General features: G+C 45.7%; 1 protein-coding gene across 3 annotated transcripts in view; it reads left to right on the forward strand.

Annotated features, from left to right (window-relative positions):
- Positions 1 to 11,954, forward strand: part of WDR86 (WD repeat domain 86) — a 30,463-nt gene extending 18,509 nt beyond the window's left edge. For all 3 annotated transcript variants that reach the window (XM_035129395.3, XM_088653458.1, XM_088653457.1), the window contains 2 exons: positions 7,749 to 7,852; positions 9,847 to 11,954. In XM_035129395.3, the coding sequence (XP_034985286.1) occupies positions 7,749 to 7,852; positions 9,847 to 10,065 (323 nt within the window). In that variant the 3' untranslated portion in view covers positions 10,066 to 11,954. The remainder of the gene's footprint in view (positions 1 to 7,748; positions 7,853 to 9,846) is intronic.
- The last annotated feature ends 1,950 nt before the right edge of the window (positions 11,955 to 13,904 follow it).

The following is a 13,904-nucleotide window of genomic DNA, read 5'->3' on the forward strand; positions in this document are numbered from 1 at the left end:
TAGAGTTTTCGCTCCTTATAAAAAGGGTGTCACACATCTCGTTTCAGTTTTGAATTTTCTTTTCTCTCATCCCTGATGCCATTTTGCTCACCTGGCACACTTTGCTAGAGTTGAAGACACACTTATATTTTTAGACCAGGCCTGTGAAATTGCTTTTGTGTATGTTGCAGAGCTTGTAATGGCACCGCTTAGCAGCTATGGTGATTAAGTGGTATATAAATAGTTGAAAGTAAGTAATAAGTAAGTTGGCTGCAAACAATAAAAATCTGACTGACAGATGTTGCAAGAAGTGAAAGCAGACGAGTATCGATGAAATATCCTGTTAAGGATGTAGATTGTGAATGAATGACATCTTTTCAAAAACCTAGTGATGGTTTTTACTTTATATCTCATTTTGGTGGCTTGCTATGGACTCTGGTTATACCAGTTTTCCAGGCATTTGTGGAAAAACTATACTGCAGAAAAAACAAAGACCTCCTAGAACAGGAGTGAGCAAGAATTTACAGCCTGTAGGCCAATCCTGGCCTGCTAGAGAGTCCAGTTTGGCTTACAAGGCCATTTCACCCAAACCATGCCTAGCTGATGTCATGCTGATGGGTGAGTGATGTCAGCCAATATACAAGGGCACAGTTCTATTTTGATTGAGTTTACATATATGTCACTTTTCCACAATAAGCTGTGGCCAAAGTGGCTTACAGCAAACATTCAAAGCATTAAAATATAGAACATTAAAAGTACAAAATATACAAAATATAGAACATGTCAGTAAATTCAAAATAACGAAAATCAATAGTTTAGGAAACACATAATAAACTCAACATTACAAAGAAAAAACCAATCTAGGCTTAAGTACATAAATACAAAGCGAAATTTTTTACATTGGCTGCACCACGTTCCCCACAGGGTTGGGGCTGTGCACCCGAAGAAGCAGGGTGTAACCCCTTTTCTCATCCCCTGATGAGGTTAAATCCTGCTCAGACTCCTGAAGAGAGCAGGACTGAAGTCTTTGCTCATCAGGTGAAGGGAACACACTGGCAAAGTAGTATCCCCCCCCCCGGTCAACTTTGACAGGTAGGTAGGACCACCCAGATATCAGTAGCCTGATGCCATTATGACATCAGATGATTGACAGATGGGTCAGCCCACCAAGCTGTCATATTTTCATGGGGGTGTGGGGAGATAAGGATTTGGCATGTCAGGCTAAAAAGACTGCCTACCCTGTCGAAGAAGCATGTAGGTTTTGGCATGAACTCCCTGGAATGGGTCCATGTAGCCTAGAGTTCTGGCCTGCAGAGAGGGGACTCTGTAACTTGAAGGATGGGATCCCTTTCAGCTGCATGAGTATATTGGGTTGCGGGGCGAGGAATTACGCTAACAGCTAACTTCCTCCTCATGCTCCCACTGCCCATGGTCCTGGTGGCTTCATTTCAATGAGGCTTTCATCAGAGGTGTGCCTGGCAGATTATGCCCTTGGCATTAGCTGCTACCAGTTAAAAGCCAAATGTTAAATTGGGTATTTCCCCCGGCTGGCAGTACCCTACCTTGCTAGCCCAAAAGATTAAGCTGCATAGCAAATTATATGATGCTCCCCGCCCCCCACGTTCAGTTGAATGTTGAGGCTACTTTAAGGCAAATTTGGGCTATAAGTGCTAGGTTTTTATTTTTTGCCCCCTGCACACCCTTGCCCTTGGTGGAAAAGCAGAACATTCAGTTGTTCATCCAAGGATAGTCATACTATCCCCTTCTGTAGCAGCAGACCAAGGCCTTGGCGTTTAAGGAATAATTGCTTCCAGATGGCACAAAATCATCCTGGCAGTTGGCAAACTTGGACTGTTCTCCTGGTCTCTGTTAAAAAAAAACACCCAACAACTTAGTAATTGTATGTAAAGTAATAAATATTCTCAGAGGGCGTTACTGATTTTGCATGCCTTTTTTTCTACATACCCAATCTGATACCCCCTTTAGACTTTATTCATGCTGACCCAACCCCAGTTGCATATTGGATGTGCAGCAAGCATACAGCTGAACTGGCATGATTTGTGCTGAAAACGGCTGCAGTTGTGTTTTGATGCCCATTCTGCACCAACAGGTTCCCTTCCCTCTTAGCCTGGACATGCTAGAGTTGAAAGGGTAGAGAGGATGCTTGCCTACCTGAAGTAATCATACCAGAAAGCATCCTTGGCAACTGAAGCTAGGAGCCTGAGCTGCAAAAAAGTTGCTGGCTCTAGAATGCTTTAGTAATGCATTCCTTCGTGTCTTGTCATCCTAACACCATAGCCAGTCAGGAGCTCCCTTATTCTGAGCCAGAGCAGTGCTACATCTAGTTTAGTAGTGTTTGCAGAGAGTGGCAGCAGCTCTGCAGGGTTTCAGGCAGGAGTCTGGAGATACTAGCAATCTATCCAGCAGGCAAAGCATGCTCTTTGCCACTCAGCAATTGGCCTTGACCTCTTGAGATATGCTTTAGCTTTGAATACAGAAAGCAGGAGCTTAAGGATGAATAGACTGTGTAATTCACTCCTAATGTCCTTCCCACTACCATGTTTCTCATAAAATAAGACACCGTCTTATATTTATTTTTCCTCAAAAAAAAACACCACGGCTTATTTTCAGGGGATGTCTTATTTTTTAATTAAGTATGGTACAGTACAGGACACAACCCCAGGTAGTGTGGTTGCTGACCTTGAGCCAGACATCTTGGAGAGTGAAGTCAAATGGGCCTTAGAAAGCACTGCTAATAACAAGGCCAGTGGAAGTGATGATATTCCAGCTGAACTATTTAAAATTTTAAAAGATGATGCTGTTAAGGTGCTACACCCAATATGCCAGCAAGTTTGGAAAACTCAGCAATGGCCAGAGGATTGGAGAAGATCAGTCTACATCCCAATTCCAAAGAAGGGCAGTGCCAAAGAATGCTCCAACTACCGCACAATTGCGCTCATTTCACACGCTAGCAAGGTTATGCTTAAAATTCTACAAGGCAGGCTTAGGCAGTATGTGGACCGAGAACTCCCAGAAGTGCAAGCTGGATTTCGAAAGGGCAGAGGAACCAGAGACCAAATAGCAAACATGCGCTGGATTATGGAGAAAGCTAGAGAGTTCCAGAAAAACGTCTACTTCTGCTTCATTGACTATGCAAAAGCCTTCGACTGTGTCAACCACAGCAAACTATGGCAAGTTCTTAAAGAAATGGGAGTGCCTGATCACCTCATCTGTCTCCTGAGAAATCTCTATGTGGGACAAGAAGCTACAGTTAGAACTGGATATGGAACAACTGAGTGGTTCAAAATTGGGAAAGGAGTACGACAAGGTTGTATATTGTCTCCCTGCTTATTTAACTTATATGCAGAATTCATCATGCGAAAGGCTGGACTAGATGAATCCCAAGCCGGAATTAAGATTGCCGGAAGAAATATCAACAACCTCAGATATGCAGATGACACAACCTTGATGGCAGAAAGCGAGGAGGAATTAAAGAACCTTTTAATGAGGGTGAAAGAGGAGAGCGCAAAATATGGTCTGAAGCTCAACATCAAAAAACCAAGATCATGGCCACTGGTCCCATCACCTCCTGGCAAATAGAAGGGGAAGAAATGGAGGCAGTGAGAGATTTTACTTTCTTGGGCTCCTTGATCACTGCAGATGGTGACAGCAGTCACGAAATTAAAAGACGCCTGCTTCTTGGGAGAAAAGCAATGACAAACCTAGACAGCATCTTAAAAAGCAGAGACATCACTTTGCCGACAAAGGTCCGTATAGTTAAAGCTATGGTTTTCCCAGTAGTGATGTATGGAAGTGAGAGCTGGACCATAAAGAAGGCTGATCGTCGAAGAATTGATGCTTTTGAATTATGGTGCTGGAGGAGACTCTTGAGAGTCCCATGGCGTGCAAGAAGATCAAACCTATCCATTCTGAAGGAAATCAGCCCTGAGTGCTCCCTGGAAGGACAGATCGTGAAGCTGAGGCTCCAATACTTTGGCCACCTCATGAGAAGAGAAGAATCCTTGGAAAAGACCCTGATGTTGGGAAAGATGGAGGGCACTAGGAGAAGGGGACGACAGAGGACGAGATGGTTGGACAGTGTTCTCGAAGCTACGAACATGAGTTTGACCAAACTGCGGGAGGCAGTGCAAGACAGGAGTGCCTGGCGTGCTATGGTCCATGGGGTCACGAAGAGTCGGACACGACTAAACGACTAAACAACAACAACAACAGTACAGGAATCTACATTTATTCAATTATAATTAAGGCGCGCTGAGGCTCCTGCCGGCTTCTGCAGGGTCCCGGGGCTTGGCGCGCTGCGTGGAGGCTGCTGCCGGCTTCTGCCGGGTCCCAGGGCTTCACGCGGCGCACGCCGAGGCTCCTACCGGGTTCTGGGGCTTCGCCTCTCTCTGGGTCCTGCTGGGTCGGGGCTCGGCTGCGGCGCTGCGTGTGCTGCAGCTCTTGCAGGCTCCTGCTCGGTCGGGGCTCCACGTGGCGGCAGCAGCCGGGTCCGGTTGCCGACCGGCATCTTCCTTTTCCTCTTCCAGCTTCCATCCAGACCTGCTCCCACCACTACCCGGTACGGCTTATTTTTGGGGTATGTCTTATATTTTTTCAACTCAGGAAAATCCTGCCATGGCTTATTTTGTAGGTATGTCTTATTTTATGAGAAATACGGTACACCTAACAGAGGCTCTGCCACTCTTTGCAACCCAGAACTGTTTGCCACCTAGACCCATTAATAAGAATTCATTGCTATATGGGAGGAGAAGGATCCCATCTGAGTGCTGGGAGGAGCTATTACCTATGTGGGTGGAAAAGGGCAAATAATTACCTTTAAGAGAGGACTCTAAATTTGACAGGCATGCCACCGTTTTGGATTATTTGGAAGCCTTTTCTAGCTTTACAACATGTCTGGATTGTAAGTGCAACCTTTGTTTGATTATGTTTATCACGTGAAACCTGTGATTATGGGTCGCTATAGCAGAGTACCTTTTCAAAGTAAAAAATGCCCTGGGTTAATTGAACGAAAAAGAATATTTAACACATTCCAAATAGAAATGCCCCTTTTTAGAAGACACTAAGATTAAAAATGACTTGCTATGTTGTTCAAACAATTAATTAAAGAAAAGAAAATCTCATTCTGCTTGCTAAGTGATTCATTGTTTGTGTTACATCCTGTGGTATATTTGGTCTTCGTGCCTAACTGATAGAAAAGGAAATTACATGGCTATATAGGGTGTTTGGCTTTGATTTAATTTATAATTGATGTCATAAATTTTAATGCTTTTTTTGCATGTGCCAGTTGTTTCCATTTTTGGTATTTGGTGAATGCTGATAAATTTATAAAATGTAAAGCTGAGGAGTGCCAAAGTAGATAAGAAAGTTGGGTTCTGTTCCCCTCCTCGTGATTTTCACTGAGAGAATTGGGGAAAGTGCCCATCCCAGCCTACTGTGCAAGTTTGTTGTGAGGATAAAAAGTGAAAAAATACATTACGACTCCCCTGGCATATATTATTATTATGAGTGCTATATTCAGCCTCAGGGTGGATTATCAAATTAGAATTTGTTGTTGTTGTTGTTGTTGTTGTTGTTGTTTAGTCGTTTAGTGGGGTCCGACTCTTTGTGACCCCATGGACCATAGCACGCCAGGCACTCCTATCTTCCACTGCCTCCCGCAGCTTGGTCAGTCTCATGTTGGTGGCTTCGAGAACACTGTCCAACCATCTCGTCCTCTGTCGTCCCCTTCTCCTTGTGCCCTCAATCTTTCCCAACATCAGCAGCATTCACCAGCATTTTAGGTTCGAATCCAACAAAATCATACACAGAATAGATCCACTGAAGTCAGTGGATGTGACTAACTTAGTTCCATTGATTTCAATAGGTCTACTCTGTGAGTTTGACTTCCTGGATACAACCTTAATATACATATTTTTGAATGACATTTTGCCTAATGTACATACTTTGGCAAGCAATTTTCCTGAATATAATGGCTCTTTGCATGCTACTTTCACTAATATAGGCACACTTTCTCCTAATATACTTTTTTTGGTATAATTTTTCTTGGTCAAAGAACTGCCCTGTAGAATTCAGAGATCCATGAATTTCAAAGGATTGTAGAGATTCAGTTCACATAGAGTTTCAGAAAGTACAGATTAGATTGCTTTGCATTGAGCCGTGAACTAAAATAAATTTCTCCCCCACCCCTAACAACAACAACAACAACTTATTACTTATACCCTGCCCATCTGGCTGGGCCTCCCCAGCCACTCTGGGTGGCTCTCAACAGAATATTAAAAACCACGATAAAACATCAAACATTAAAACTTCCCTAAACAGGGTTGCCTTCAGATGTCTTCTAAAAGTCAGGTATTTATTTCCTTGATGGGAGGGCATTCCACAGGACAGGCACCACTACCGAGAAGGCCCTCTACCTGGTTCCCTGTAACCTCACTTTTCGCAGTGAGGGAATTGCCAGAAGGCCCTTGGTGCTGGACCTCAGTGTCTGGGCTGAACAATGGGGGTGGAGATGCTCCTTCAGGTATACTGGGCCGAGGCCGTTTAGGGCTTTAAAGGTCAGCACCAACACTTTAATTGTGCTTGGAAACATACTGGGAGCCAACGTAGGTCTTTCAGGACCGGTGTTATATGGTCTTAGGTTATATGGTCTTAGCAGCCGCTCCCAGTCACCAGTCTCGCTGCCACATTCTGGATTAGTTGTAGTTTCCAAGTCACCTTCAAAGGTAGCCCCACAAAGAGCGCATTGCTGTAATCCAAGCGAGTAGGGTCTCAGCCTGTGTACCAGATGGAGCTGGTAGACAGCTGCCCTGGACACAGAATTGACCTGTGCCTAACAAGCAATGTGCCCAATTATTTCACTGGGTCACGTACACTTTTTCTCTTCAATTTGCGGCCAGTTTAGCTAAATCCTACATTCCATGATCTGCCTTCTGAAGTAAAACAGGTTCTACCTCCTCTATGCCTTACACTGTGTGTGTGTGTGTGTGGTGTGTGTGTGTGTGTGTGTGTGTGTGTGTGTGACGTTAATGGCAGTGGACAACTTTACTATTTATACCCCACACATCTAACTGGGTTGCCCCAGTCACTCTGGGCAGCTTCCAGCATATATAAAAACATAATAAAACATTAAAGTTTTTTTTTTTTAAAAAAAAAACCTTCCCTATACAGGATTGCCTTCAGATGGCTTGGGGGTTGGCTAATTCCATTGTTGTTGTTTAGTCATTTAGTTACGTCCGATTCTTCGTGACCCCATGGACTATAGCATGCCAGACACTCTTGTCTTCCACTGCCTCCCGCAGTTTGGTCAAACTCATGTTTGTAGCTTCGAGAACACTGTCCAACCATCTCATCCTCTGTCGTCTCCTTCTCCTAGTGCCCTCAATCTTTCCCAACATCAGGGTCTTTTCCAGGGAGTCTTCTCTTCTCATGAGGTGGCCAAAATTAGAATTAGCTATCAAAAATAGGAATTACCGGTAGCTGAAAATAATTCTCAAAGGGTTGGCACATTTACCTTCTCTGTTCCACCCCTTCCCCTTATAAGACTCTCTTTAGGCTACAACCCTGAACCCACTTACCAGGGAGTAAGCTCTGATGAATTCAATAACACTTATCTTGTGTAATTTGAATCTTCGTTTTATTGCCTGCCGAGCTGACCCTTTGGGTTGAAAATAGAAGAAAACAAACATTTTAATAGCAAACAAATAAAAAATTCATTCTGAAAAGGTCCCTCATCCTTGTTTTCATTACAGTGTTTACAGGAAGTGGTGACGCCTGTGCTCGAGCTTTTAATACCAAGACCGGTATCCTGCAAAGAGTGTTCCGAGGACACAAGCTGGTTATTAACTGCATCCAGGTGAGCCTCACAAAGAGCAGCTGCGCAACATTTGGCTATAGCTCTGTGGGTCAGGAGTGGTTTGGTGTCACTTGTTTTACAAACGCTTAAGGGTTCCTTCTGTTAGCTATTAATGGCAGGCTTTGGATGCTAAAGGTCTCAGGTTCAATCCCAAGCATCTCCAGGTAGGCTAGAAAAGAGCATTGAAAAGCCCCTTCCCACTGGTCCAGACAAGTCAACCTGGGGATTCAAGCCAGCCCCCGTAGACTTCATACCTGGCTGCTTGCTATAGCCCCAATCTGCAGGCTCTCGGTGAGCTAAGGCACATGCAAAAAAAGCTCTTTCACCCATTTCTCCCCAGTAAACAGAAGTGGACTCTTTAGCAGAGTGCTTGCATAATTATGCACCCAACATGCCTGAGATGAAGGCCAAAAGCTTCCATCAGAGCGAGCAGCGAGAGAGGCATTGGCTGTGCTCTTCTGTTATACACTCAAATTCGTGAGCCAAGATAGGCACATGGCAGTGAGCTGCTCCCTGGGAAAAACAAAGCTCTATTGCTCTTTTGTGCTGCATGGAGTCGGGTGAGCCAAGAGCCCTTTGTTTTTTGGATGGTGCCCGCAGGAAGTGGGAGCCAGGAGGTCAAGATAATGATGCCTCTTCAGGTTTCTTTACATTTGAAACACGAGCACTTTGTTAAAAAATACTGAGGTGTTTAAGTATAAATAAAATTAGGATTGCATCTCCTGCCACTATCGGTTTAAAGCTGGGTTCACGCACCGACTCCGGCTGGGTGTTGTGCCTGCTTCTGAGTGGTAGACATTAGCAGGCCTCCTCTGCCAGACTTTGTTCCTTCTGTGCTTGTCACACTTTCTTCTTCCCATCATACTGGAGGCAGGGTTAGGGGGAATAAAGGAGTACTTCCAGTTTTCTTTGTGTGCTGCCTTTGGTTGCACATGAACAGGTCCTGCCTCTGACAACACTGTGGGTGTCTTTTCACCTGTCACGTATCACAGATGTGCGGAACCTTTGGTCCTCCAGATGTTGCTGACCTACAACTCCCCCGAAAAGCAGGGAGGCAGTGCAAAGATTGGGGTGTGTGTCAAATTTTGCCGAGGGCCACTAAAAATGCATTGAGGGCCACATAAGGCCCTGGGCCCGCAAGCTGAATCACCATACAGTGTAATAATAAAGGAGGTGTTTCAGCACCCACCCACCCACCCACCCACCCACCCACCTGGGATTGGGCTCAGAAGGAAGGGAGAAAATCCTGCTCCACAAACGGGTTGTACAAAAAAAAAAGGAACAGAGAAGCTGCCTTTTTGCTTCTGTGTGCTGTGTTGTGATTATGGTGGTTCTCAGCTGTCCTTTTAAAATACCGTCTTTCCCCTTTTTTAAGACACCGTCTTATAACTTTTTTTCCTCAAAAAAACACAGGGTGGCTTACTTTCGGTGGGATGTCTTATTTTTTTTATTATCGGTACAGTTTTTACAGCTCAGGGCGCTGGCTCAGGGCGCTGCTCAGTTCTCTTGAGTGCTCGGCGCTGCAGCAGCCACTGGTTCCGGGTGGCGGGGCAGCAGGCATCCTAGGCCGGGCCAGGCAGAGGCCGCTGGCTCAGGCGCTCTGCCTGCCGCTGCAGGGCGCTCCAAGCTCCTTGGCCAGGCCAGGCAAGGAAGAAGCAGTGAGCCCAGCGGTGGCGACAAGCACAGAAGCGGCAGGGCGGCGATGGACGAGAAGGCGGAGCGCGGGGATGCAGCCAGCAAGGCGGGAGCGCGATCAGCTGTTAAGCGGAGCTCTTGGAGCGCTACTTCAGAGCTGATCGCGCTCCTGCAGTGCCAGCTGCATGGAGTGACTCTGTGAGTGGAGGTGCCTGTGGGGGTTGGTTTCCGCGGAGCGGAAGTATGGCTTATTTTGGGGGTATGTCTTATATTTCTCAAATGCTTAAAAACCCTGCCATGGCTTACTTTCTGACTACGTATTAAAAAAGGGGAAACAGGGTATGGCACTTTTGTTCCAGATTCACAACGAATTACTGTACACGGCCTCCCACGATGGCACGCTAAGGATCTGGGACATACGGCAGATCAGCAAGAGGAGCAAGCGGCGCTGGAAGGAGAGGTCAATCCAGGGCAGGCGTTCTCAGAAGGGAAGCCTGTCTCGGCTCTTCAACAACAAAGTGGGCTGCATGGTGCACCAGGAAAACAGGGGGGAGCAGGAGGCCGTGGAGCTCGTGTGATGGCTGGGCTGGTGCGAGAAGACAGGAACCATCCAGTCAACTACATAAGGGAACGCCTGAACCAACTGACCTACCAAGCCAAATGCACCCTGTAGCTCATTATACTGAGTAGGCCTATCAGGGGCTCAAATTCCATGTCCTGGCATTTCTGCCCGCTTGCCGTAATCAAGCACCTGGCCGGCCACACCCTTATATCCTGAGTGGGCTGCGTTCAGCAAGGTCGGTCACAAGCTGTGTGGGCACGATCCTGGCCTGATGCTGATGAAATGGCAGCAAAAAAGAAGCAGGGAGGTGAACTATGACAAATACCTATTTCACGAAGACGAATATTTGCGATTCTCGCAAACATATAGAAATGCCCGTTTTGTTGGCCAACCACATCACACACCATTTGTCGCCCACAGAGCTGTCTCACCCTGCATGCTGCATGCGCAGATTTCTAAGCAACTGGGCCCGCAGAGCCAGTACCACTAGGAGCAGCCCAGAAAGGGAGGGGGCAAGGAAGACTCAGGGGTGGAAGACAGAGCTTTAACAGGTCAGTCATAGAAGGTTGTGGAGCCTGATGTCATGTTGTCATGCTGACCTGGAAAGGTATTTAATGGTACATGCAGGAAAAAGCAGTTGCTGTGCATTGGATGCGCACTTAATACCTTGTTAACAACACATTCCCATTCCATAATTTAACACCAGGGGAAACTGCTTCTCTGGGTTCTGCAGCAGAGCCAGCTAAGCAGAGCACTGGTTACTGGTCTGTAATCCCTCGTTCTCCTCAGAGCAGTTTTGCAATTATTTGCAAATGAATCATGGTAAATGGATGGATAAGTTCATGAATGATGTGGCACTTTTACAACCTCCCCCCCCCCCAGTAGAGCATGATGCATATGCAAAGCATATTGCATCCAAGGTGGAATCACAGCCACCCACCAATCAGCACTTTGCATAGCTTCCTTTCCACTTAGGGAACCAGCGCATTTCCACATCTGCACTAGGCTATGGCTTAGCTTAGCGTAGTGTGGTGTGCAGAAATTGCCATTGTGGTGGGTTGTGAGCTTATGCACTGGCCTCTCCAAGTGGCCCTTAAACAAGAGTTCGATCTACAGACGAGTATATTCAGCTCCAGGCCACAAAAAGCCTCACTTACTGATTTGTTTTTCAAACTTCCGTTAAAAGCTAAAGGCTGGATTCTTAAAAGCAAAACTGGGTTTCTGGGCGAGAGGTTTGGGAACTGGAAAATGGTTGGGCTTGTCTTCATCAGGATACGGTTGGAGGAAATTTGTCTGGGTTCTATCAGGGTAAAATATGGAGTTTTTTTTGTAAGTGGGTAGGTACTTGTGATAATCTTCATGGGGACTGGTGATGGAATGAGGGTCTGACGTAAGCTCTTTCAGAAGTAAAGGTGTGTAGGTTCCTTGGTGGCAGAAGGAGCAGGGAGATACATCTCCTGTCCTTTACTGGAGAGGAACCCTTGCAGCAAAGATGTGTGTGTGAATGTATGGAATAAGGGCCCAGCAGAGTGACTTGGAACCTGTCCTTGAGATGGGACGTGTGTGGAGTGGAAGCTGTGTGAGCTGTTTTTCTGTTCATGAAAGACAAAGGAAGTGGAGGCTAGCATGAGGCTTTGGAAGACCTCTGTTGCTTGTGTGGCTGAGCTTCTCCACCTGTGGAAGCAATCCCTTACCCTGGTTTTCTCCTTTCTCCCCGATGTTTGTTTTAGATAACCACTGAGCCATAAATATGTAACTATGATGTTGTGGATTTTGTTGTAGCAGTGTGTAACTGAAACAAGTACTTTAATCACTTGTGTGTGGCTTTCTTTGTTGTGTAGCATACCGAGCCAGTGCCTGTGACAAGGGTGTGTGTGTGTAATAAAAACTGTCATAGAGATAACACTTAACGTGTTCATTTTTTCCCTTTTGGACTGATTTTAATAACAACAGGAGAAAGGCTTCCATATTCCACAGCATCAAATGAAAGTCTAATACAAGAAATATAACTGGCATGGGGGAGAAAAGGAAGGAAGCAATTTTGTAAGTATCTGCGGTTAAAATAATTGATAATTCCTCTATCTCAGGAATCAGGAACTTCTGGCCTGTGGGCTAATCTTAGCCCACCAGGGTATCCAAGTTGGCCTATAAGACCATTTTCCTCAAACCCATCAGCTGATATCACTCATTTTATCATCCGATGGACTTAAATCCTGCATTGGCTGCATATGCCTGTTACCAGCAGGGAACAAACACATGCAGCCAAAGCAGCAGGAATTAACAACCCTGCTCATCAGCTGTGTAGGGTTAAATCCTGTTCAGTTTGGCTACGTGCACTTGTTCCCAGCAGGCATTGTGGTACACAGCCAAGCTGAGCAGGATTTAACCCCAGCTCATCAGCTGATAGTGGGGGTTAAATCCTGCTCAGTTCGGCAGCATTCCAGCCAAACCCTTTCCCGTTTCAGGACAGGAAACGGTTTGCATGGAATCCCCTGCAAAAGCAGAGGGGGAAATCCTTCCTTTTAGCAACGACTTGCAAGGTGCTTTGAAACCCAACTTTGGGACTTCAAAGCACCTTCCACCTGATGTCATTGTGATGTGAGGTGGTTGACAGAAGGGCAGTCCCACCTTCTGTCAAATTTGGCCTACAAGGCTGATTCTATACCTCTAAAACAAGTTATATTGTTAGAAGGCCAACTCAAGAAGGCAGTGTTGGTGGGTGGGTCAGCAGGAATCACTGCTTTCCTCCCAAAGCCCATTCCTGGCGTAGCGACTTGAGAGAATGAGCTGTGAGGCTGCTGGTTCACATCTCTCCACCACAAATACACTACCTGGCCATATTAGTTCAACCTCAGCCTCCCCATCTGCAATAACACTGGCCTACTTTACAGGTCTGGTGTAAGGATTACTGTACTGCAAATAGTGTATGCAGTGAAATGCTTTGAATGGTGCAAGTGCTATATAAATATTAAGTGTGTGTATACTTTATCATCCTCTCTCTTCACTAGATTGAATTAAAAAGGCCCATTTGCTAGCTGACCAAAGCAGGTTGTGCATTCACCCATTGCCCCTACAGTGATCCCAATTGGTGTCCCCATTGCCACCATTCCCACCCCATAGTTCTAACCTGGTTCCCTCAAGCAGCTTTTCGTTTCAATAAAAAATATATCATACAATGCCAAAGCAAGTGACAAACCTTGCTTTCAGCTTGCCTTTAATGAAACAGCCATTTCCTCTAATAACAACTCAGGTGGGCAGTGCTGAGGGAAATGGAGGGAAAACAGAGGAAGCCAAGAATTTCATCATGCTATGAGGAAATCCCATAAGATGGCAAAAGTTCAAAAAATACATATATGGGGGGGGGAATTATTTTGGTCTGTGACCATAATAAAGTTCATTCATTCAGAAGTGTAACTCATATATGGGGAAAAACCAAGAGGCTAAATATCCCTAAGACAGAAGGGAGAAGGGGGACATTTGGTGTAAGCTGCACAAGAGCTCCCTGCAGCTGATAGTTTCCTGGAGGGGAGGGCATGGGCCAATATTTTATTTTTAAATGATTGATTGTTGTTGTTATATTGGGTTGCAATCTTGATAGGTTTTGAGCAAGGATGAGCAGCAGAGATAACTGGGCACAGGAGAAAAAGGGATGGTGAGGGAGACTGTGGAGTAGTTCAATTGACTTCAATAGTACCCATCCTACAGTGTCAGAGAGTTGGTGGGGGGACTGGGCAGCTTTTGAGGCTTCCAGCCAATTCTTCTGCCTACTCGTTTGGGGTGGATGAATGCATCTTTTATTTGCTTTCCTGTTCCTGAGCAGATTACAACATTCTCACGCTTCTGCCAATTACTCTT

The sequence above is a fragment of the Zootoca vivipara genome, chromosome 11, assembly GCF_965207765.1.
Source record: "Zootoca vivipara chromosome 11, rZooViv2.hap1.1, whole genome shotgun sequence".
Lineage (NCBI taxonomy): Eukaryota > Metazoa > Chordata > Lepidosauria > Squamata > Lacertidae > Zootoca > Zootoca vivipara.